The 24,463-nt window shown below is 41.9% G+C and overlaps 1 protein-coding gene across 6 annotated transcripts in view; it reads left to right on the top strand.

The window, feature by feature from the left end:
* gek (serine/threonine-protein kinase gek) overlaps window positions 1–24,463 on the top strand; it is a 494,332-nt gene that overhangs the window by 398,469 nt on the left and 71,400 nt on the right. Inside the window, exon 33 of one of the 6 annotated variants that reach the window (XM_069304650.1) lies at window positions 4,409–4,685. The exons of the other annotated variants lie outside the window; for them this stretch is intronic. Within the exon in view, the coding sequence (XP_069160751.1) occupies window positions 4,409–4,670 (262 nt within the window). The 3' untranslated portion in view covers window positions 4,671–4,685. Of the gene's footprint in view, window positions 1–4,408; window positions 4,686–24,463 lie in introns of those variants that run through there. 6 annotated transcript variants of the gene reach the window in all.

Below are 24,463 nucleotides of genomic sequence, written 5' to 3'. Positions count from 1 at the left end.
TCCATTCCACACCCCAAAAATATAACTTAAAAGACATTTTATACAGAATACTACTCATATTTTGTACTACTGTATATCTTAACTTTATTGAGGACTCTTGCTGGTGTAGGAAGACTGTGAAGAGGAGCATTGTTTGTGCTTGGAAGGGGAGTCCCCTTCCATTATAACATCAGGCAGTGATGACATTTCTGGGGTACTCTCTCTTACATTTTGCAGGCATACCACTAGAACTTTGTTCTGGCTCACTGCTTGTGGCTCACTGCTTGCGGCTCACTGCTTGCTTGTCTTACTTAGAATCTGACTACAGATACTTGTTTTTCTCCATGCCTCACACTATGAACACCAATTCTTTTTCTAAATTTCTCAAACCATCCCCTTTCTTGCCTAAAATGTTTTCATATCTGCATCACTCATTTCAGGGGTTTTCTTTAAAAGATCTTCATGGAATAGCCTTGCTTTTGCACAAATGATAGCCTCTGAAACGCTTTCAGAAATCTATGGCATATATAATGAGGTCTTTTATGTTCAGAAACCAAAAATGCACTAAAACAGTGGAATTCTTCACAAAAAATTCAAATTCATCACTAGGCAGGAAACACTGGTAAACTGAGCCTGCGCCTACCCATGTGTGTATCAACAAACTCGAGAACTGAGGCAAACCTTGAATACAGAATGAAATTTTACGAAGACATTGAGCGCTTAAACCGAAAAATTCGTAAAGAGGGGCATTCGTCAACCGAGGTTCCACTGTATTTTAAAATTTGTTATTGCCGCATTTTAAGGGGTTGGAGTAGGTATTTGAAGAATTTATTTCTGGAAGGGCCCTCCTGAATAGTTACATTAGCTAAGCACTGGTCTAGCTAATCCTTATGGAAATGTACCAGACCTCTGAGACCCACTAGAGCCTACTGGAAGTCAGGAACAGAGGCTGGTTCTCTCTGCAAGGCAAGATGAATCTGGGGATCAGAGATCAGTCAAAAAATAAAAAAGTATAAGGGCATCAAAACATGTTTACATTGAAGCAATATAAACACCAAAACTCTGATGCACTTGACTGGGATCAAATGGCAGCCCAGGTTACCAGGTGTCTCCATCAGCCAATCCTGTCACTTGCTTGATCGAAGCTTGAGAAGCACAAGCTTTCTGATTTTGCCCATCCTCAACTTCGTGCTAAATCTACGAGGTGATGGCTACCCCTGGAATATTAGTTTTGTTGAGGGCCATTACTTTGTTATTCTTTCTTGTCCCCTTCATGATTGTGTTTTATCACCCACATTGCATATGCCCTAGCTTTGTGTGTCACTGACTATGGGCCAGGGTTCCGTGTTGTAATCCACAAGTTAGGAGTAAGCATTAGCTAGTGAATCAAACACTACATCATTTAACAACTGATGGTTGAAAGGAGTGTTGGTACATTTGAGTAGTTAACGGTCACACATTGAGGCGAGGTGCAAAAGAACAAAACAGTTTTAGCCTGCTCAATCTAATGATGCTGCTAAGAGGTCACAAAGGGCGACATGGTGACGTGTGATCCAAAGTTCTTCGAAGCCACAAGATTTCTGACTATGAATCACAATAACGTCGCTGAAGATATAACGACTAAGCCACACCAGAAAACGAAGAAATGATGACGTTTCGGTTCATCCTGGACCATTATCAAGTTATGTGACGAGAGAGAAGAAGAGGTAGGAAAAAGAGGTTGCCCATTTCTCCTTTTCTTACCCCTTTTCTTATTCTTACCTTGTCTCTTACCTAATTCTCACCTCTCATCTCACTCTTACCATATTTATTTGCCTGTTCTTTCCTCGCTTCTATCACTCAACTTGATAATTATTCAGGACGGACTGAAACGTTGTCGTTTCTTCGTTTTCTTATCTGTGGTTTGGTCATGAAAGAGATTTCAATTTAATCTGATTATGACATCCTTGGTAATGCTGGGTGTGATGGTGAAAGCTGTGACCAGCAGATACATAGTCTTGTGGAAACCGCAGTCCTGTCAAGGCATCCTCCTCCACCAGCAACAGCAATGATAACCAGCCAAGCAAATGTGGGGACCCAATGTGATTCTGGTGACAAATCAGGTCTGTAATGTGCGAGTGCAGTGTAGGAAACTAACCAGGTGTGGAGTGTTGCAGTGATGATTCAGAGTTAGGAACATTGACTACCAGGACGAGTTGTGGATGGTGACAAGTTAAGTCCTGTGCGTTTATTGGCAAGGGTAGCCAAATAAATCAAAATGGATTTGCTTTAACCCCTGGGTGGCGCAGCTATTAATAGTCAACCACACTGCTGTGTGCAAGAAAAAAAATCAACATTTTATTCATTTTAAGATTGTTAAAATGTTCTCTGATTGTTAAATTGTTCCCCTGATCACGGAAAAAATAACAAAAAAAATTGTAGGCGACACATTTTGGCAGCATTAAGGCGAGGATGTGTGGCAAGATACTGGCACTGAGAGAGTACACGTCTGGGGCTGGTCTCCTCCAGCTGAGCCATCAGGTGGGAGTTGCCACAAAGATGATATTACCTAATTATTTCAATGTCTGATTTTTTTATCTCTTTTTTTTTTTTTTGCAGTTATATTATTTGATATAATGTATGTTGCAATAATAATATAATAAAATGTGTGAACCATCGTTATACTCAAAAGTATGGTGTACATATCAGTGATTCAATTATTATGTTAATAAAACAACAAAAGAATATTTTTGCTGTCATTGCACTATATACACATCTCATATACAGTATAAGTATCCGCATGTTTTGTTCACCATAACAAACCACTAAGCTGGTATGGTAAGTCGAAATAATAATATCGGCTGCCACACACAGCTGACGACGCCAACTCACTGCCAAGATTCCTTCTCCCAGCATGCTGTTTTTGCTGTTATTACACTTTATACACACATTATATATATCTACATGTTTTGTTCACCATAACTGTACCATTAAGCTGGTATGGTGTCCAAATAGTATAGTGGCCACAATACACTGTATGACAACTCACAAACCAGCCAGCTGATGACGCCACCTCACTCGCCAAAATGGCTTCTCCCAGTGTACTATTTGTGGTGTTATTACACTATACACGTTATATACAGTATAAATATCAAACCGAGACCTTTATTCCCATGAATGGTACGCACAATTTTTCTTTTTAAATGGTGTCTGTTTACTTGAGCCATCAGGAAGCTGAGTTGAACTTCTAGCCGTGGGACTTTTAAATTTTATGCAGTCCTTTAAAAAGTATACAATCTATACAATGTGCCCAGTGCAGGTAGACCAAAATCGTATATATATAATTAGCACTGGTCATGGGTTAATATTAATATTGTCAGTCAAGCTGTTCTGTTGAGTGTTTATAATCTAACCACAATCCAATGTCAGCACCCATGGGCAGCTTAGTGTGGCAAGGGGCTGCTGCAGATATATTTTTACATAAATATTTCAATGACTTCAAAAGATTTTTTATCCAGTATGTTGCAGTAATTTTATTCAATAGTATGTAATTTAAGGAATTTCAGTACTTAAATGTGTGGAATATTGCTATGCTCATAAACATGGAGCTCATATCTAGTAACACACATTATATTCTTAGATCAATAAGTCTTTTTACTGAGAAAATCAACTGGAGCTCTTAGGTGACTCAAACCATAAGCAATGCACTACCAGCCACAACCTTCACCACTGTACTACCCTGACCTGGTATAATTTATACAATCTGGGATTCTACTGAATTGACAGGAAGTGTGGAGGCCTCTCCTGAAACCATTCCATCTTTACGTATAACCCCCCAGGAATCCAGTTGGGTAACACCATACGCCCCAATGTGATGTATATATTTCCATGAGAAAATCAACTGGAGCTCTAAGCTGACTGGAACCCACGACCAGCAGACCGTCTGATGGTCGGGGGTTTGAGTCACCCGAGAGCTCCAGCTGATTTTCTCGGTGATATGTATCACTCCATTGTGATTTCTTTGTGGAAGTGTTTTTCTGTTATTACACTGTATATACATATTATGTACATCTATCTATATATTTTATAAACCATAATGAAGCACTGTAATTCTGGTATGTGGGTTAATGAAATCTTAGCACAGTATAAAGCTACACCCTACAACCAGCTGACTCAAGCAGACGACTTCATCTTATGAAGCAAAATACCCAGAAGTATACTACATATTTCACTATTATCAGATTCCTCTCGCTAAATTATGAATATGAATAGTTATAATTCAACAGAATGACGTAACGGGTATAGGTTACATGACTTACTATTTACAATGCTTATAAAACAAAAGAGCATCTGCTTGAAACATTATGCACCTAACCTATGTAGTATTTAATCCTACAAAATACCTTAAACCTAACATGCCTCCCCTTTTACTTAAACTCTACCCCTACAGGTTAAGTCTATCAGGCAGTCGTATGACTCTTCCTGATTTTCTCAACTGGGGGTCCAGGCCTGTTACCTCTGGGGAACCTTCTTCTGAATTACTAACTGCAGAGTCCATAGGGTTAGCTGTATCTACATTTCCCTCTGTTGACCCTTGCTCTGCCTCCCTGTCACCTGCAGGTGCTACCCCTTCATTATTAGGTTGGGTATCACTTGCCCCATCCCCACCTGAAGGGTCTTCACAATTCCCCATGAACCTTTGCATGAGTTGATCTGCATGTCTTTTCCAATTAATATTCACAAAACTCTGCACTTGCACGGTGAAATTCATAATTTTTTTCATAATTCATAACTTTTATAATTTTTCCTTGTACCCAAGGCTTATCCATTCCAAAATTCCTTGCATATACTGCATCCCCCTTTTTAACCCTCCATGCTGCGCCACGTTTATTGTGACATTCTGGTGGTGCACGGAAAATAGTGTTCCCATCCAAAAAATTTCTTTGTTAAGTGTTAAAATCCCTTCCCGGAACATGTACATGAAAAAATAAATATAAAAAAACAACTTACTTTGGCTGTGGCGACCCCGTGAAGATGCAATGTGACTTCACCGATACGTGTTCGCATGTGCAGGAAGCTCCCAGAGGCGGTCATGCGGGTGATTCCAGCCTCACGAGTTGCCCAAATATATTTTTATTAATTTTTTCAATTCATTTTCAATGCTTCCTATTTACTTTTTTTTTTTTTAATCGTATCTGTTGCACATTTGTGTCCTTTACAATATGTACACAGTAGAACGTTCCTAATGTTTCAAGGAACTGTAATACATGTCACTAATGTGTCCACAAAAGTTTTTATTGTTGCAATATTACTTGTTCAATATTCAATTTATTTACACTACACTCACACACCATTTACACAATCATACGCTGTATTACACACTCAATACTTTGGATATGAGTGATAAAGAAAGCGGTGCAGGGTACGCAGCGTGACTTTGCACTCGCTGCACCAGGTACACACAGATTTTAGGTTCCCATTTCTTTGTTCTGTGTGTTTGCAAACAACACACTCACGTACACCCTTGGCCTTAGGGCCTTAGTTCCTGTAGATATTATGTAGCCAAGCTTGTAAAGTGTAAGGTAATCTTGAGAAGATATAGGAAAACATCAATGTGTAAGGTGGGATTGAAAAGATATAGGAAAAGATCAATGTGCAGGCGATGAGTCACAATAACGTAGCTAAAATACGTTATTGTGGCTAAATGTACGTTATCAATGTGTTATAGTCTTTAAAAGATCTAGGAAAAGATCAATGACAAAATTCTGTCCTGGAATCTCATATCTCATATCTGTCCTGGTAGCACTCATATCTTCACATGCACATGGGAAAGTCGGTGCAACACCAAAAAGTCGGTGGTTCGTGTGGTACAAAATTATCACAGTCCTCCCTCGCAAATTCACCCGTGCTGCTTGTACTGGCACCACCACCCCTGACATAAACACCACCATGCAAGTTATGTTTTACTGGTACTCCCAGGTACCAGTAAATAAGTACCTGGGAGTTAGTTAGCTGTCACGGGCTGCTTCCTGGGGGTGGAGGCCTGGTCGAGGACCGGGCTGCAGGGACACTAAAGCCCCTAAATCAATTTAAGATAACTTCAAGATAACTTGTCTTTCAATTTTTTTGTGACATATTCCTGGTGTGGGTTATATCTGCTATGCAAGAGGTGGGGAGGTACATGGATTAGTGTGCGTTCCACATCACTGCTGAGGTGTTGTCGGTTGTTTTGGTGAGTTTGTACTCGTCTTGTTGTACTCCTCTTGTTGTGCTTGCTGGGGTTGTGTTTCAGCTCTTCAGGCCAGCCTCTACCCTGTCCTTCTGGGGTACACATTTCTGAGCTTCTTGAGCTCCTGCAGTGCTGCGTTTCCTGCCTTCACCTCATCACTGCCGCCTGCATTCCCTTTCCTTCTTTCTCGGCCTCTGGACATGTTCTTTTCTGGGGGGAGCCCCATCGGCTCCCCGGAGCTATCCCAGGCTGATATGCTAATGTCAGACTTTGGCATCAGTCATGTGTATGGAGTTCTTAGGCCTACCGGGGACCACAGCTAGAACCGGGCCCCCTCAGAGAGGCAAGGGGAGCAATGGCCTAAAGAAACCCCCGTGTGGTTGGAAGCATTCTATGTCTGCCATCGACCGGAACAGGCACCCAGAAAGGTGAGCGCCTCAAAACAAACCCCTATTCTGGTTAAAATTGCTACCAAAAGCCGAACTAGTAGATAGAACTCCCCAACCGAAAACAAGCAAACTAGTGTGACGTCACACACCGCTGCGCCGCTGTCTGCGCAGCTCCCCCCTCCCCGGGAGGGGGAAGGGGGAGCCCCAGACCCCCATGCCGGCTACCCACACCTCAGTTCTTGAGGCTGATGCTATAGGCGATGGTCGTGTGCTCTGGCTCCGGTGTCGCTACTGCACTGTGCTTTGCGAGTGGTGATAGTTTTGTTCGTTTGCAGAGGTCTCCTTCTTTTCTGGTGAAGAATGAGACTGCTGCGTTCCGGAGGGGTCCATGGGTGGTTGATGCTTGGTTGGTCAGGCCGGGGGTGCATCATGTTTTGTGTCCGGTTGCGGCGCTTCGCCGTTATTTGCGTGCCACGGCTTCTGTGTCCGGGGACGTGCTGTGGGTTGATCTGGTTTCCCTTCTTCCCTGTTCGCGGGTTCGGGTCTCCCAGGTCGTCCGCTGGATTATTAAGTCCAGCCAGCCTGCGGTCTATCCCCGTGCCATGACGTTTGTAAGTTCGCGGCTCTTGCTGCCGTCTTTGGGAATATGTCTTGGTCTGATATTTGGGCGCGGGGATTTTGGCGGTTGAACAGGGTCCTGGCTGCTCGTTACCTTGTGAATGTCGCTGGGCCCCGTCGGGCCTGTGTTGCTTTGGGTCGGCGGTTGCAGCCAGTTGTCTCGGCTTCGAGTTGAGTGAGCGATGACCGCCTCCCGGGCAAGTCCCTCTTTTTCCGTCTGTGGGTAGTTAGCTCCGGGGAGCCGACGGGGCTCCCCCCAGAAAACCAGCATTGAATGTAATGAAACTCCATTTTCTGGGTGAGTCCCGGAGGCTCCCCGGTATCCCTCCCTCCCTCCGGTCGGCGATTTTTTGCGTTTTTGACATCCAGCCTCAAGAACTGAGGTGTAGGTAGCCGGCGTGGGGGTCTGGGGCTCCCCCTTCCCCCTCCCGGGGAGGGGGGAGCTGCGCAGACAGTGGCGCGGCGGTGTGTGACGTCACACTAGTTTGCTTGTTTTCGGTTGGGGAGTTCTATCTACTAGTTCGGCTTTTGGTAGCAATTTTAACCAGAATAGGGGTTTGTTTTGAGGCGCTTACCTTTCTGGGTACCTGTTCCGGTCGATGGCAGACATAGAATGCTTCCAACCCCACGGGGGCTTCTATAGGCCATTGCTCCCCTTGCCTCTCTGAGGGGGCCCGGTTCTGTCCGTGGTCCCCGGTAGGCGACGTTTGAAAATGAAAATGGCGTTTCATTACATTCAACGCTGGTTTTTTTATGTCGCTGTGGTTCCTTTGGGTACTAGATTATCTCTGGTGTCCCATTCTGGGTGTACTACTCATAGTGATTCATCCATCTTTTCCTATCCTGTCTTTTCTGCAAATGTCCGTATAACTTTATTCTTTCAGTTCTTCAGGAAGTTTTAGAATTTTTGGGATTAACTTTGTTACCCCTCTGGGTCTGTGTTGTTTGGATTTACAGTATATCCATTCTTTCTTATGGAAACCACACCTGTTGTGCGAAATTTCCATGGGTCTATACAAGGACAAGTTAAAAATGACACTTGACATTGTCTTCATTATTTATGTTCAATGTGTTCGACTCTGTCTGTTTCCCTGGGTACTTATGGATGTTGGTCTCCTGGTCTTGTGTTACCAGGCTGTCTTGTCTTGTGTACGGCACTGTGGTACTTCTGTATATTGTTACCTCGGTCTTGTGTTCACAGACTTTGGTCGTTGGTTTGTTTTCTTTCTTTTTATTCTGAGCACCGATTTTTGTGCCTGCATTCTTACCTTTTATGCTCGTCCACCTCCCAAGCCTACGGCCCTCATGTATCCTGCCCGTATTAAGGCCGGTTTAGCCGTAGGGATATTTTTAGATAAAATAAGTTTGGATAGCTTCAGAAAGCCTACAGAGCTTCGCCTAGAAAAAGCAGTTTCAATACATTCAACACTGGTTTTTTCAATAATTCATACAAGGGTGCTAATTTTGTAGAACAGTTCTTCATAAACTTCATAAACTGTTGGGATATTACCATCCCTACAGAAAACTGTACTCTCCCCACTGATGTTGGGGCTGGGGCATCCACAACAGTGGTTACATTTTTGTGAGGCTCTTGGGTCTCATTAAGGTAAAGCCCTTAGGTAAACATTTAGGTAAATCCCTTACCTAAAATATGATACCCCAGGTATTCAATAGCATTGGTCTTAATGCTGTTTTACCCTTAATAATCTTCACATTGTGCTCTTGCAGAATACAATAATGTCATCTAAAAAACTAGCTACAGCCTGAATGTTTAGTAACAACTGGAACATGAATTTCTGAAAAATTGCTGGAGACGAGTAGAGTCCAAAAGGAAGTCTTTTGTACTTAACCCCTTATGAGTATTAATCACTAAAAATTTCTGGCTACTCATCTACAGGAATCTGCAAGTAGGCACCTTTCAGGTCAGTCTTTGATAAAAATGCGCCTTGCAAACCACTGACGACGACTCTCAATCTTGCATAATGGGTATTTTCACCATGGATTCGGTTATTTAATTCTTTAAAATCTGCACAGTCTCTCATGGATATACGGTCTGCCTTCAACACTGGTACAGCTGAGGCTGCCCACTCACTATGTGTAATTGGCTCTAAAATGCCTTCTGCTACATGCCTTTCCAAGGCTCCACCTTTCCAGGACCAGTTGCTTGTAATGGAACAGAACTGTTCTTTCTTTGAAGAATTTAGGTGAAGCCTCACTTTTCAGGTGAATTTTTGCCACCATGCTATTCATTGGCTTACCTGCATCCACTGAAAATTTTTCCAACATATCTTCGGCACTCTTAATTTTTCTGGGGGGAGTCCCATCGGCTTCCAGGAGCTAACCGGGCTGATATGAATATATTAGACTCTGGCATCCATCAATGCACATGGAGTTCTAGGCCTACCGGGGAACACGAGCCAGAACCTGGCCCCCTCAGAAAGGCACGAGATGCAATGGCCTATAGAAACCCCTGTGTGGTTGGAAGTACTATTCTATTTTTGCCATTGACTGGGTCAGGCACCCAGAGAGGTAAGTGCCCAAAAACAAACTGCTATTCTGGTTAAAATATTACTACTGAAAGCTGAACTAGTGAACTGAACTCACTAAATGGAAAACGAGCATGTCACCACATCACCGTGCCGCTATCTGTACAAATCCCCCCCCCCTCCTAGGAGGGGGAAGGTGGAGCTCCAGACCCCTGTGCCGGCTATCCAAAAACCCCAGTTCTGTGGCTGATGTGAACTGGCAAGGTCGTGCGCCTAAGGCTCCTGTGTTTTCCAGTTCTGTGCCTTGTGGTGTGGTACTGTCTACTAGGTGGTGCATGAGCCAGGAGTAATTTCACAAGTACTTGGGCTGCATGTACCTAAGGTCCCCTCCCCTAGGTGCTCAGTAAGTGTACCGCCCTTGAGACTTGGGGCCACCTTCCACAAGTCACCTTAGGGTCTACCTCCACAATTCCTTTTCCTACTTGGTGATTGACTGCCCTTGGAGTCAGCTGTGGTGTTTCATGCACCACTGTTTGCCTCTGGGAAGGGGGTAGTTTTGTCACTGGTTGGGGCACAGAGTACTGTGCAGCTAGTTTTCACCTCTCATAGTGGCCAGCTCTGTTCCGCCTGGGCATGTTGTCCTCTTGCGAGGTTTTTTCTTTTGTTTTCCTGCCTGGTGGGGGGTCTGCCCCTTGGTTTTGGTCACACCCATTTATATCTCGATGGTCCTCCACTAGGCCCCCCTGTGAGTGTACATGTCCTGGGGGTTCAGCTTTAGCAGGTTTACTCCTGTCTCTGATAAGGTTGTCTTGTCCTTCCTTTCGTAGTTGTTCCAGGACAGTCATCTTATGCTGAATACTGTCGCCTCATATCGTGCGGCGCTGGCGGAGCCGCTGCAGCTCGCAATCGGCGTTGATGTTATGTCTGCACCACTCCACAAGTTTACTCGTGCGTTGTTTCACCTCCAGCCTGCTCATGCGCCACCTGAGCTATCTTTGTCGGTGGACCGGGTGCTCTCCTTTCTCACTTCTCCTCAGTGGTGGCTCCTTCGGTTCAGGATTGCTTGGCGAAAGCTCTTTTCTTGTTGCATTGGCCTCTGGAGGTCGGGTTGGGGAGCTTCATGCTTTTCTCCGACCCAGAAGTTTCTGCTCTTTTGGTCCTGGTGGTAGGTTTGTTCATTTGCAGCTGTCTCCTTCTTTTCTGGCAAAGAATGAGACTATTGCTTTCCGGAGGGGACCCTTGGGTTGTTGATGCTTGGTTGGTTAGGTCGAGGGTGCATCATGTGTTGTTCGGTTGCGGCTCTCTGCCATTACCTGTACGCCACGACTTCAGTGACCGGGGACGCGCTTTGGGTCTTCCATGTCATCCACAGGGTTATTTGGACCAGCCAGCCTGCGGTTTATTCTCATGCCCATAATGTTCGTAAGTTTGCTGCGCTTGCTACCGTCTTTGGTAACATGTCTTGGGCTGACATTCGGGCACGGGGATTTTGGAGGTCAAACAGGGTTCTGGCTGCTCGCTACCTTGTGAATGTTCCTGGGCCTTGAACAACTGGTCCCTCAGCCAGCAGTCCAACTGTGCTCCAAAGTTGCATTTGTTAGCCAATGCCTTCAATTCCGCATATAAATCCTGTAAGGATTCCTGCTGCTTTTTCGTCCTCTTCTGGAAGTCCATCAAACTCCTGTGATATGAAGGTTTCACTATATAATAACATTTAAGCAGGGTAATCAGGTCTTCATAGGTCTTCATGTAATTACCCAAGTGATTATTACCTAAGTGTAGTCACAGGATGAGGACACTCGTGGTGTCCCGTCTACCCAGCACTCTTTGTCATGTAACGCTTTGAAACTACTGACAGTTTTGTGTGTGGTAGCTCTGCTGTGCGCACGTTACCAAGGACACTATATACTGTTGTACCCAGTGAAACTAAGAGCACCACTTTCTTGTTTGCATCCTCCTTAATCCCACGGTACTGAAAGTTTGCTTCCAGTAGGCTTGGCCATAGGTCCGAGATTTCGGACCTGTGGCCTTCACAGGTTTGGTAGCATCAAACGGCTCCATTGGGATGAGTGATGGGGCAGTTATGGCCACGGGGTTGAACACAACTCGCTGTTGTCTAAATTCTTCCGCCCGTTCACACGATGGTCTCTGCTCTCTTTCTTATGCTCGACACCTCATCTTGTATCCGGGCTCTCTGCATCAGGGGTTAATCCTTGTTGTCACTTATAATTCAACAGGAAGAGAAACAAACGTGCACTCTACATGGCATTTACTACAGCAACAAACAATGATGTCACCGTGTATAGGTTACATGACTTACAATTTATTATTACAAATGCTTATAAAACAAGAGCATCTGCTCGAAACCTTATGCACCTAACGTATATAATACTTAATCCTACAAAATACCTTAATCCTAACATGAATCATTCTTTAAAATAATATTTTCTAAAGGAAAATGAGGTCATGATGCATGATGAGTACATTCACAAACCTCAGCAATGTGCTGTGAATGTCTGCTTTATGCTGTGAATGTCTTCTTTATGCTGTGAACATCATAACTAGCATTGTGTTCACTGATATCTGAATCTTGCACATAATTTTTATTAGTCAAGATCATCTCAGAGACTATCATCGCAAAATACCCAGTAGTTGCGGTTATTTATTTTATTCATGATTATTAAGTGGTGCTGTGGCCTCAACTTACACAGCTGTGCTGAGAGCTTCGTTGCATGCGCTAGCCTTGGTCATTCTGGCAGTACCGAGGCTCTCACAGCCAGGAGGAATGGTCAACTTTTCTTCAAAATGGCATCTATTTACTGGAGTCCTGAGGAATAGGATGCGAGCCCCATGTGCTCGCAGGAGTTTTGAATCTTTTGATATGCAGTGATAACAAACTTGATCTGCTGGTGTGCACAACCCCTTTCCCTATATCACTGTGTGTGCAGTACAGTAGTTACTCACCATCTGTATGTTCTCTCATGTGAGTTCCAGTACAAACCTATTGGTATGCCTCAAGGGTCTAGGTGTATAAATATAGATAAATTTGAAATACGTACACTATTCCTTCGACTGTACATATCATATAAACTGTGTGTGATTTTGGCCTGACCGACTGCATTGCGCATATCATATATAAATCATTTAGAGTACTGTGGAAGATTTAAAAGTCTTGCGGATACACAGAGCTCACATCAGCTTCCTCAGGCCTTCAGTAAACAGATGCTACTTTGAAAAAAAATTGTGAACCACTTTCCTGGGTGTGAAGAACTCAGTACTGAGTGAGCAGCCAAGGCTGGTGTATGCAGCAGGAGCTAACAGCACTGCTGTTATGCTTGTGAGCACAGCATCACTTAAAACTGATGAAATATACATGTACAGTAACTATTGTTTTGCTATAGTATCATAGAAGATCCTGACTGTAATAAAGACTATGTACATTGTTCAGATATCAGGGAACACAATGCTGTTTACAATGTTCACGAGATCACCCAGACAGCCACTGCACACCGCCATTGTTTGGTGCATCTTTGCATCATGACATAACCTTGTACTACTTTAGAAAATAAACATAAAATTATTCATATTCAATATTTACTGACCAGGATGCCAATAACATTTAGCAACATTGTGCCTAAAATTAGCGATGTGCATAGTATAACTTGACACACTTTGAGTCGTCTGCTGGCAGTGTGTGATGTCCAGGAATTTCATTACCATACCCACCAGAGCTGCTTAGTGGTTCATAATTGTGCATGTAGATGTATATAGTTATACAATTGTACCTCCATAACGAATTTTCCCATAAGAAATAATGTAAACTAAATTAATCCATTCCACACCCCCAAAAATATTAACTTAAAAATACATTTTATACATACTACTACAGTGGTGCCTCCACTTAGGAATTTAATCCATTCCCAGAGACGGGTCGTAAGTCAAAAATTCGTAACTCGAAACAAATTTTCCTATAGGAAATAACGTAAATTAAATTAATCCGTTCCACACCCCCAAAAATATTAACTTAAAAAAACATTTTATACCGAATAGCACTTTTTATACTAGCTACAATACAGTACTGTATGTATATGAACAAAAACAGTACTTTCCATTTCTATGTGTAAGCAGAATGTATATCTTGCCTTTATTGAGGACTCTTGTCGGCATATGGAAGACAGTGAGGAGGGGGAGGGAAGAGGAGGAGAGGTGTTACTGTTTTGGAAGGGAAATCTCCTTCCATTATAACATCAGGCAGTGATGACTTCTCTGTGGTACACTTTCTCCTACGTTTTGCCTACATACCACTAGGACCTGGTTGTGATTCATTGCTTGTTTGTGTCACTAAGAATCTTTCCATAGAAACTTGTTTTTCCCTACGTTTTAACATTGGCGTGTAGTGAGGCATATCACAGTGTCATTTAAAAGGTTAAGGCAACGAATAACTGCAGCTTGATTTGGGCGAGTCGTTTCAACAAAACTTTGCATTTCTTCCCATACTGCACACCACTACTTAAGCATTATGGAAGGTATATTCTGTACTGCCTCCTCCTTCCCTGAAGAAATTTCCTCAGCTGCCTCCTGTTGCTGATCCTTGTGAAGGGCTTGGAGTTTTTCGTTGGTCAGTTCTTCGCCGTGTTCCTCCACCAACTCCTCCACATCAGCACCAACCAACTCCAAGCCCAATTGCCGGCCCAGAGAAACAATTTCCTCAACAAGAGGCACTTCAGGTTCAGGCTCAAACCCCTTAAGTCTCATTCTGGAACACATTCAGGCCACAATTTTCTCCAGCCAGAGATCATAGTTCTTAGTCACTTCTTGCCAGGCTTTGTCTATGACTTTTAAAGCACTCAAAATGTTAAAATGATTTTTCCAGAACTCTTTGAGGGTGAGGTTTGTGGCATCTGTCACTTCGACTTATCTCCACAAAAGTGCCCTTTCATAAAGTTTCTTAATCCTTAACCTTTAACCACCATGCTGCGCCGAGTTTATTGTGAAATTCCCCCCTGTGCGCATGAAATAGTGTTCCCCCCCAATTTTTTTTTTCTTTGTAAAATGATAAATTCCCTTCCCTGAACATGTCTATGTAAAAATAAATACCAAATTCCACTTAGTTTGGCTGTGGGGATGTGGACAAAGTGCGCTGTGACGTCATCAGGGGCTGGTTGCCCGTGAGTGACACGCCCAGACACGGTCGCGCGGGCCATTCAAGCACCGGGTGTTGCCACAAGTATAGTTTCAATTATTTGTTCTGTGTATTTCCAATGCGATTTTATTTGTTTTTTTATCCTATATGATGCATATTTGTGTCCTTTACAATATGTATACAGTAGAACGTTCATGATGTTCCATGGAATTGTGATACATGTGGCAGTAATGTGTCCACAAAAAATGTTTGTCGCAATATTACTTGTTAAACATTCACTAAAATTACAATATGTACAGATTCACACACTATTTACACAGTTACACACCGTATTACACACTCAGTACTTCTGAAGTGAGTAATAATCAACGAAGTAGTCCATGATACACAGCGCGACTTCGCTCTCGTTGCACCAGGTACAGATAGATTTTTGCTTCCTATTTCTTCTTTCTGTGTGCTTGCAAATAACGCACTCACGTACACCCTTGGCATTAGTACCTGTAGGTGGTATGTAGCCAAGCTTGTAAAACGTAAGATAGTCTTGAAAAGATTACAGGAAAGGATCAATTTGTAAGGTAGTCGTGAAAAGATCGCTTTGTAAGGTCCCACACAGGAAGAGATTCAGCCAGCCTCAAAGAGTGTCCGTCCGTCAGTCAGTCCATCAGATTCGGATATTCTTGAAAATATCTATGGAAAACACCACCATGGAAGCCGCTAACACTGTTCATCTGTGCTACTTGTATCAGATGCATCATCACTGAATGCAGAAAATGATTCATCTATGTATCATCTAAATAAATTGGAGATAGCATAGGTGGGAAAGGGTGGTGCTCAGAGCTACAACTGGATACTCTCGCTGTATCATCCTCATAGGTGCTGTATTACTTGCATCTGACCTTTGTGTTAGGTCCTTATTGTGCCTAGCTTCACCATTATTATGACCCTTATGTTCTTCAAACAATAAGGTTTGAATTTCACCGACAGCGCGCGATCTTTCAACACCACGTCGGACAGGTGTTTGGGAGCCAGAGGCGCCTGCGCCACTCATGTTTACTTACTCAGTACTAACCCAGCTAGCAGCCCTAGGGCATTCTGGGAATTTTTCCAAGATGGCTGCCTCTTATTGGAGGTCCTAAGAGTTCATTTCACGCATAACCAGCCTCGCACACACATAGAATGGGTATGAAAAAATCAAAAAGAGTTTTCTTGGTTGGCACAGTTTCCCACCAACCGAGAATACTCGGTTGGTGCAGTTAAGTAGTTAAGCTGCTAATGGATCCTGAGGACTTTTACACCCCTGTGCGCAAGAAAAAAAAAATCTAAATTTTTTTGTCTTCTAAAAATGTTCATTTGTGTTCCCGAGCATGGGAAAAAAAAATCGTAGGCGACATATTTTGGCCGCAATAGCCCGAGAAAGTCTGGCAAAATGTAGGCGTTGACAGAGCAAGCGTCAGAGGTGGTCAGCTCTTCCACAGCTGTCAGGCGGGAGTTGCCACAAAGATATTATTACCTAATTATTTCATCGTCTGATTGATTTTTTCTTATTTTTTTGCAGTAATATTATTCAATAATGTGTAGTGTAATATATTTATGTAATAAAAGGGGTGAATTATCGCTATACTCAAAATTATGGTGTGCATATTAGTGATTCAATTATGTTCATAAAACAAAAAATACTTTTGCTGTTATTACACTATATACACAGGTTATATATAATTATCTGCATGGTTTGTTCACCATAACGAACCACTAAGTTGGTACATGTAGGTTGAGTCAAAAAGCAATGAGGAGTAGCAACCACACCAGCCAGCCAGCCACTCGCCGCCACTCCCTCTCTCCCTCAATAACACCTCACTAGCCAACATTCTCTTCCTACCAGACTGTTTTTGCTTTCATTCACTATATACAGATGTTATATATTAATATCTACATGTTTTATTCACATAATGCTACAACTAAGCTGGAATGGTGGGTTCAGGCAACATAAAAGAGAGGTTGCCACACTCACACATACAGCTGGCGGCTGCCTCCCTGGTTCAAGGCCAGATGCACTATTCTCCCCCAACAATAATGTTTCTGGTGTTATTACACTATATACACATGAGAGGAATGAGCTACGAGGAAAGGCTAAAGGAGCTGAACCTCACATCCCTAGAAAACAGAAGGAGTAAGGGGAGACATGATAACCACCTACAAAATTCTCAGGGGAATTGACAGGGTGGACAAAGACAAACTCTTCAGCACGGGTGGAACACGAACAAGGGAACACAGGTGGAAACTTAGTACCCAGATGAGTCACAGAGACGTTAGAAAGAATTTTTTCAGTGTCAGAGTAGTTAATAAATGGAATGCACTAGGAAGTGATGTGGTGGAGGCTGACTCCATACACAGTTTCAAATGTAGATATGATAGAGCCCAATAGGCTCAGGAATCTGTACACCAGTTGATTGACAGTTGAGAGGCAGGACCAAAGAGCCAAAGCTCAACCCCCGCAAGCATAATTAGGTGAGTACATACAGGGGTACCTTGGTTTAAGAATTTAATCCATTCCTGGAGATGGTTTGTTACCCAAAAATTTGTAAACCAAAGCGAATTTCCCCATAAGAAATAGTGGCACCTCAACATACGATTGCCCCTACTTACGATAATTTAGAGTTACGATGTAAATTTCATAGAAAAATGCGACTCGACATCCGATGGTGTTGTCGTCTTCCGATATTTGTTGGTACACGTTCTTGTCAACCAAGCGCGTGGTTCCCGGTCAAGCGGCCGACCTGCCTCAGTTTACTACAGCTGCCCGCTTAGTGGCGATCGTGCCTATAAGAAAATCTTTTGTAGTGATTTTTTGCATTTTGAACATTAAAGTAATTATTATACATCACACCATGAGTCCCAGGAAAGTCAGTGGTAAGGCTCAACATATGAAAACCCATGTAAGGATGATCATAGAGCAGAAACAAGAGTACAGAATGTCTCTTCCTCAACAATTAAGAAAATGTGTGCAGCATGGGAAGAATTGCAAACCTTTGCTGAAACGACTCACCCAAGTCAAGCTGCAGTAGGTCGTTGCCTTAACCTATTCAATGACACTGTGATGCATCATTACAGACAAATGTTAAAAAGAAGGGAAAAACAAATGTATCTTGACAAATTTGTAGTGAGATAAACAAGCACTGAACCACAACCAGGTCCTAGTGGTATTCAGGCAAAACGTAGGAGAGAGAGTACCCCAGAGAAAACTGGAATTCTTATTGTCTGGTTCCCTGAAGATTTCATTTTGTACAAACACACTTTGGAACTTTTTGTTTAATGTTTCACACACATTTCTTTTTCATTTTCCATGAATCTATTTCCCATTTTCAACCTTTGAATATTATCCTTTACCTGCAATTTGTTGTTTATGAATTTTGTAGAATAGGCCCGGTTCTGTTTTACATTTATCCGCTATCCCTTTTTCAAAATTTCTTTCTGCCTCTCTCCTTACTGCCGTATATTTGTTTCTTGCATCTTTGTTTCGCTGATATGTTTGGGGGTTTGCCTCTTCCTATATTGATTCCATTTTTGTGTCTTTTGGTCTGGCGCTCTCGCAATTTCTGTTGAACCAATCCTGTTTACTGGCCCTGCATCTCTGTTTTGGTATGAATGTTTGTGTGCCTTCATCGTATATTTTGCAAAATTTGGCATACATTTCATTTACTTCCCTGCCTAGCAACAAGTCTGTCCAGTTACGCTCATTAGAATTTTTTCGAAGTTCCCATAGTGACCTCTCCTTAAATCGAGTTTATCAACTGTTTCAATGTCCCCATTTTCTTCTAGATAATATCTTAAAGCATATTTAATGTCTAACAGGAAGTGATCACTCTTTCCCAAGGGAGGAAGGTACTGGATGTCAAATATCTCTTCTTCTTTCCTGGTGAATACTAGATCCAGTACTGATGGTACATCTCCTTCCCTCATTCTTGTGGCCTGCTTTATGTGTTGATACAAGAATGTCTCCAGAATGAGGTTCACAAATCTGCATGTCCAAAAGTCCTCCGTTCTTTCTTCATAGGCCTCCCAGTCTATTGCTTTAAAGTTGAAGTCCCTCCAGTATCAACAGTCGTGATTTATCTTTATCTGCTTGTACAATAATATCTCTCATGACCATTATGAGGCCCTCTCGTTTGTCATCCAGTTCTTCCTTTGTCCATGTGTTGCTTGCTGGTGGGCTGTAGGCATTTAAAATTATCAGCTTATCATCCTGATTCCAGACCTGCAATGCCATTATGTCAATATCTCGAGGGTTTTCAAATATTAACTCTCTTACCTTTAGGTGTTCTTTCACCAGCACAGCCACTCCTCCTCCCTCCCTAGTTTTCCTGTCACGTGCTCCAAACTGAATAGCCCCTTGGGAATATGACTTCATTTAATATATTTCGTTCAAGTTTCGTCTCTGATAATTCGACAATGTCTGGGACCCTAAGCTGAATTTTATCTTGCAACTCCAAAGTTTTTGACCTAACTCCATCTATGTTGGTTTAGTATACTGTATACAATTTTCAGGAACATGTTCCCCTTGCCATTTGCTTTTTACTCCCCGTTCCACTAATGATTTTGTTGCTTTGTTTTATGTACCATTTCACTAACTTTCCAGTCCCTGACACTTTGTAGAAAAAAGGATTTCTGTCTTCTTCATTTCTATCCCCATTTAGACGTTTTGCTTCAATTAGGTTCATTTTCAGCTTTTCTCTATCTTCCTTTGAGAGGTCTTGTCTTATTGACCAAAGTTTGCCAACCTCATACCTCTGCAATTTCCTAGCATTTCTAAGCACTTCCATCATATTTTTCACTCCATTAAATGTCACCCTTATGGGGCAATTCTTGTCTTTCTCATATATTCCTATTCTTCTAAAATCACTAACCTGTGTGTATATAGTGAATAACAGCAAATTATTTGTTTATTGTTTTATGAACATAATAATTGAATCACTAATATGCTTCGATATGGAAGAAAATGCAGAATAGAACCAGTGAAGAGCAGGGATGCCATAGGCACAATCAGAGAACACTGTATAAACATCAGAGGTCCACGGTTGTTCAACACCCAGCGAGCATAAGAAATATTGCCGGAATAACCGTGGACATCTTCAAGAGGAAATTAGACTGTTTCCTACAAGGAGTGCCGGACCAAGCGGGCTGTGGTGGGTATGTGGGCCTGCGGGTCGCTCCAAGCAACAAGTTTGACTCTACAACAAGTTTGGTCCACCAGGACTCCAAGTTTGGTCCTGGTGGACCAAACACTCACAAGTCAAGCCTGGCCTCGGGCTGGGCTTGGGGAGTAGAAGAACTCCCAGAACCCCATCAACTAGGTATCAACCAGGTATGCACCACATACTTTTGAGTATAGCGATGATTCACCCCTTTTATTATATATCACAAGCAAGGGTTTAATTTTCAAATCACCTGCATTACTACACAGCACAAAAATTAACCTATCTTTCATAGGCTTGTGTCCGGGGAATGACTTCTCCTTCTTGGTAATACAGTGGCACCTCGATTAACGAGTTAATCCATTCTGGCACCAAGCTCGTTATGTGGAAAACTCGTCTTAAGAAACAAATTTCCCCATTTAAAATAAAGGAAATAAATTTAATCCGTTCTACTCCCAAAATCATCCATACTTGTATGACATTTTATAATGTAAATATAATACTGCACATGTAATTATAAATGTTTTGTTGTACTGTTTTCATGTTTACCTCATAAAGAGTCGTTGCTGGCTTGAGGGAGACGATGGGGAGGTGGGAAGGAGGAGAAGGGTTATGGTGTGGAAGGAGAATCCACCTCCGAGTTAGGCGGCCTCTCTCTTCTTGGGAATTTCACCCCACTGGGACCAGGTTGTGGTTCACTATCATTTGTTGGTCTTTACTTTTGCAAAGAACGAATCTATTGACAATTGCTTTTGTCTTTGTTTTAGGATGTCCCTAAAACGAGGCAGCAAATTGTTATTAAACATGTTCACACACCGGGTTGTCACTGCTTTATCAGGATGATGCTTTTCCAAGAATGCGGTCACCTTTTCAAACATTCCCAACACTTCCCTGATCTCACTGGAAGAGGCAGCATCCTCCCTTACCACCTCATTCCCTTACTAATGGTGCAAATTGTTGATGAGGACCTGCCATACTCCCTTGTGAGATCAGTCACACTGACACCACGCTCATGCTTTGCTATAATTTCCTTTTTCAAATCCACAGTAATTGTCTCTTTCTTCCTCTTGACAACACTATCTTTAGCAAGCAGCTTCTTTGGCGACATCATGCATCACAAATTGTAGTTACAAAACAAATAAACCAAAGAAAAGCGCAAATAAATGCAGAGGGATGCTTGTCGTACACGATACAACAACACTGGCGTTGGAGGTGTCCGAGAATTTGCGAGAACCCGCGAGATGCTAGGAAGTACCATGTGGTTTTACTCGTTAATAGAGGTGAAGCTCGTCAATAGAGACAAATTTGCTGTGAGTGGCTTGCTCGTTACTCGAAATGCTCGTAGATAGAGCCGCTCGTTAATCGAGTCTTTTGGGTCTGGCAATCTTTTCCAGAATAGCTTTGTCTCGTCACAATTAAACATTTGTTGTGGTAGATATCCCTCACTCTCCACAAAATCTTTAAAATTCGCCATCAAATCTTTCAGCTACTGGTTTCTCTGAGCTGGCAGCCTCCCCATGCCTCACAACACTATAAATACCAATTTTTTTTCTAAATTTCTCAAACCATCCCCTGCTCTCCTTACTCTTTCGTATTTGCATCACTCATTCCAGGAGTATTCTTTATAAGATCTTCATGCAATAGCCTAGCTTTTTCACAAATGATGGCCTCTGGAATGCTATCCCCCCACTAACTCCCTGTTGTGTATCCAAGTGTCAAACACATCCTCAAGTGTTTGTGTTCTGTTTTGTGATTATTGATACTGTGGGGAAAATGACTCATGGCATTTATATTTATTTAGTTTAGTTTAATTTATATAGTAATTTATATTTTATGTTAATTTAGATATTTCGATAGCAAATTGTGTGATGTTTAAAGTGGACTGAGTGATTTAAAATTCCCACAAATTGCTTTCTTACACATTCTGGTGGGTTTATAGTCTATATATATAGTGTATAAATCAAAATTATTGATTGGTAGACATTCACTACAATATTACTGTGTGTTAAACTGCAACTACAATGTATTAGTTAATACTGGGGGAAGCCTTATCCGTATTGTAGTGGGCCTAGATAACCAGATATGAACATGGATGAACGCAGACAAATACTCCTCCCTTGGGTGAGACTGCCTTCACCACATGTACTTGTTGTGCCAAGTAATTGTTTCTCTTTTTCCCCGTCACACACCTGTCAAAGAGCACACAATAATAGTAATAACCTATATGACAGCTATATTAGGGGAAATGTTGACAATTTATTGAATAATTTATTAGATGAGGTTTTATACAGTAATTACCTTGTTTTGTGTCTCGACTCCTGTCCTAACCGGCTTACCCTAGCTACCTAAAACATTTTTGGCCAGGAATGCAATAGCTAATAAACAGGTTTCGGATTGGACACTCCCTTATTGTAGACGAAGTTTGTGTTGATGACGGGACGGGATGTTATTGATCCTGTAACATTGTGTCGAAGGGTTATAATTGTGGAACTTATTCTGTTCCATGCGACACTGTTATTATGTTAAATTAACAATGGCGACTACTACTGGCTCTCTTCCCACTGATGCCTGTCTTGTCCAGATGTGGTTAATAAATGAAAAGATGGCCTACATTTACTTTATTTTAGTACTGATAATTAAGATGGTTCAAAAGAAATGTTTTTATGATGTTTACAGTCCAAAGACTGCTGTATTAAGAATGATTCTCATTATTAGGTGGTGAATTTAATGGCAACATATGGCATTGATATCCCCCATTTTCTTCCGAGGAAAATTCCACTGTGCCTCATTTTCTATGAGTTAATTTGTTATTACACTCCAGCAGCCAGATTATCTGCCTATTGTATTAAATGTTAGTAAATGGTGTTGAGTTTTCCAACAGATATGCCTTTTGCCACTTTAACACTCATAATGTCCTTTTTCTTAGCAAGTACGGTGAATATCGTTGACATAGATTTGTTGTACTGCCTAGCTAGATCAACAACCCGCACACCGTCTTCATGTTTACGAATGATCTCTTGTTTTTTCTCTTTGGTTATCCTCACATGTGTTTTCTTAGGTTGAACCTTACCACTGACTTTCTTGGGACACATGGCATAATATATAATAATTTCTTTTATGTTCAAAAAACAAAAAAGCACAAAAAACAATAAAATTCTTTACAAGTATGATCGTTACTAATCGAGTGGCTCTGGTAAACTGAGGCGGGGTCGCCCCGTGCCACCAGGATCACGTGCTCGGTTAACCCATACGTGTGTGAACAAAGTCGCTAGATGAGGCAAAGGTCGTAAGTCGAGTCGCATTTTTCAACAAAATTTAGGTCGTAACTCGAAAAATTCGTAAGTAGGGGCAGTCGTAAGTCGAGGTGCCACTGTACTTATATTTTATAATACTACTACAGTATGTACAAGTATATCTTACCTTTATTGAGGACTCTTGTTGGCATATGGAAGACAATATTCATCTAGTTGTATTCACCTAGTTATGCTTGCGGGGGTTTAGCTTGAATTGAGCAGCCTGTAACAGCTGTTTTAACTCCCAGGTACCTATTTACTTCTAGGTAACAGGGGCATCAGGGTGAAAGAAACTGCCCATTTTGTTTCTGCCGTCACCGGGGATCGAACCCGGACCCTAGGATTACGAGTTCAGAGCGCTGTCCACTCAGCTATTAGGCCGCTAGTGAAATACAGTAGTGAGGAAGGTGGGGAGGAGGAGGAGGAGGGGTGTTAGTGTTTGGAAGGGGAGTCCCTTTCCATTATATGAGCATTGATGACATTTCTGGAGTACTCTCTCTCTTACATTTTGCAGACATACCACTAGGACCTGGTTGTAGCTCACTGCTTGCTTGTCTTACTAAGAATCTGTCTGTAGACGCTTGTTTTTCCCCTACGTTTTAACAATTGTCTGTAGTGAGACATCGCATACTCACTATGAATGATATCTTGTTTTTCCTCTATCATCTCCTCACAACTATTTTCTTAGGTTGAACTTTACCAATGACTTTCTGGAACCCATGGCATGATATATAATAAGAACTTTTATGTTCAAAAAGCAAAAAAAAAAAAACAAAAAAAAAAAAAAAAATTAAATTCTTTACAAAGAATTCAAGCGCGGTAGACACTGGTAAACTGAAGCGAGCCTCTTACTTGGTCATCCCATACATGTATTGACAAACTCAAGCACCGAGGCAAACCTTGAGTACCGAGTCAAATTTTTCAAAGAAATTGAGCTTAAGAACTGAAAAATTCTAAAATGGGCATTCAAAAACCAAGGTTCCACTGTATATAAAGTATGTATACTGTATAATTACTCCAGAAATAGAATGTTTTATTGTTCTTTAGCAAATAATATACTGTAGTATGTTAGTGACACGAATGTATCTGTGTGTACCTATGATCTTTACGTTCTTTGATACAAAATATTATTGACAACCCATTGTGTCATTGCACTTG

This window comes from Procambarus clarkii, chromosome 52 (assembly GCF_040958095.1).
Source record: "Procambarus clarkii isolate CNS0578487 chromosome 52, FALCON_Pclarkii_2.0, whole genome shotgun sequence".
Lineage (NCBI taxonomy): Eukaryota > Metazoa > Arthropoda > Malacostraca > Decapoda > Cambaridae > Procambarus > Procambarus clarkii.
This window is presented reverse-complemented; position numbering and strand designations above follow the sequence as displayed.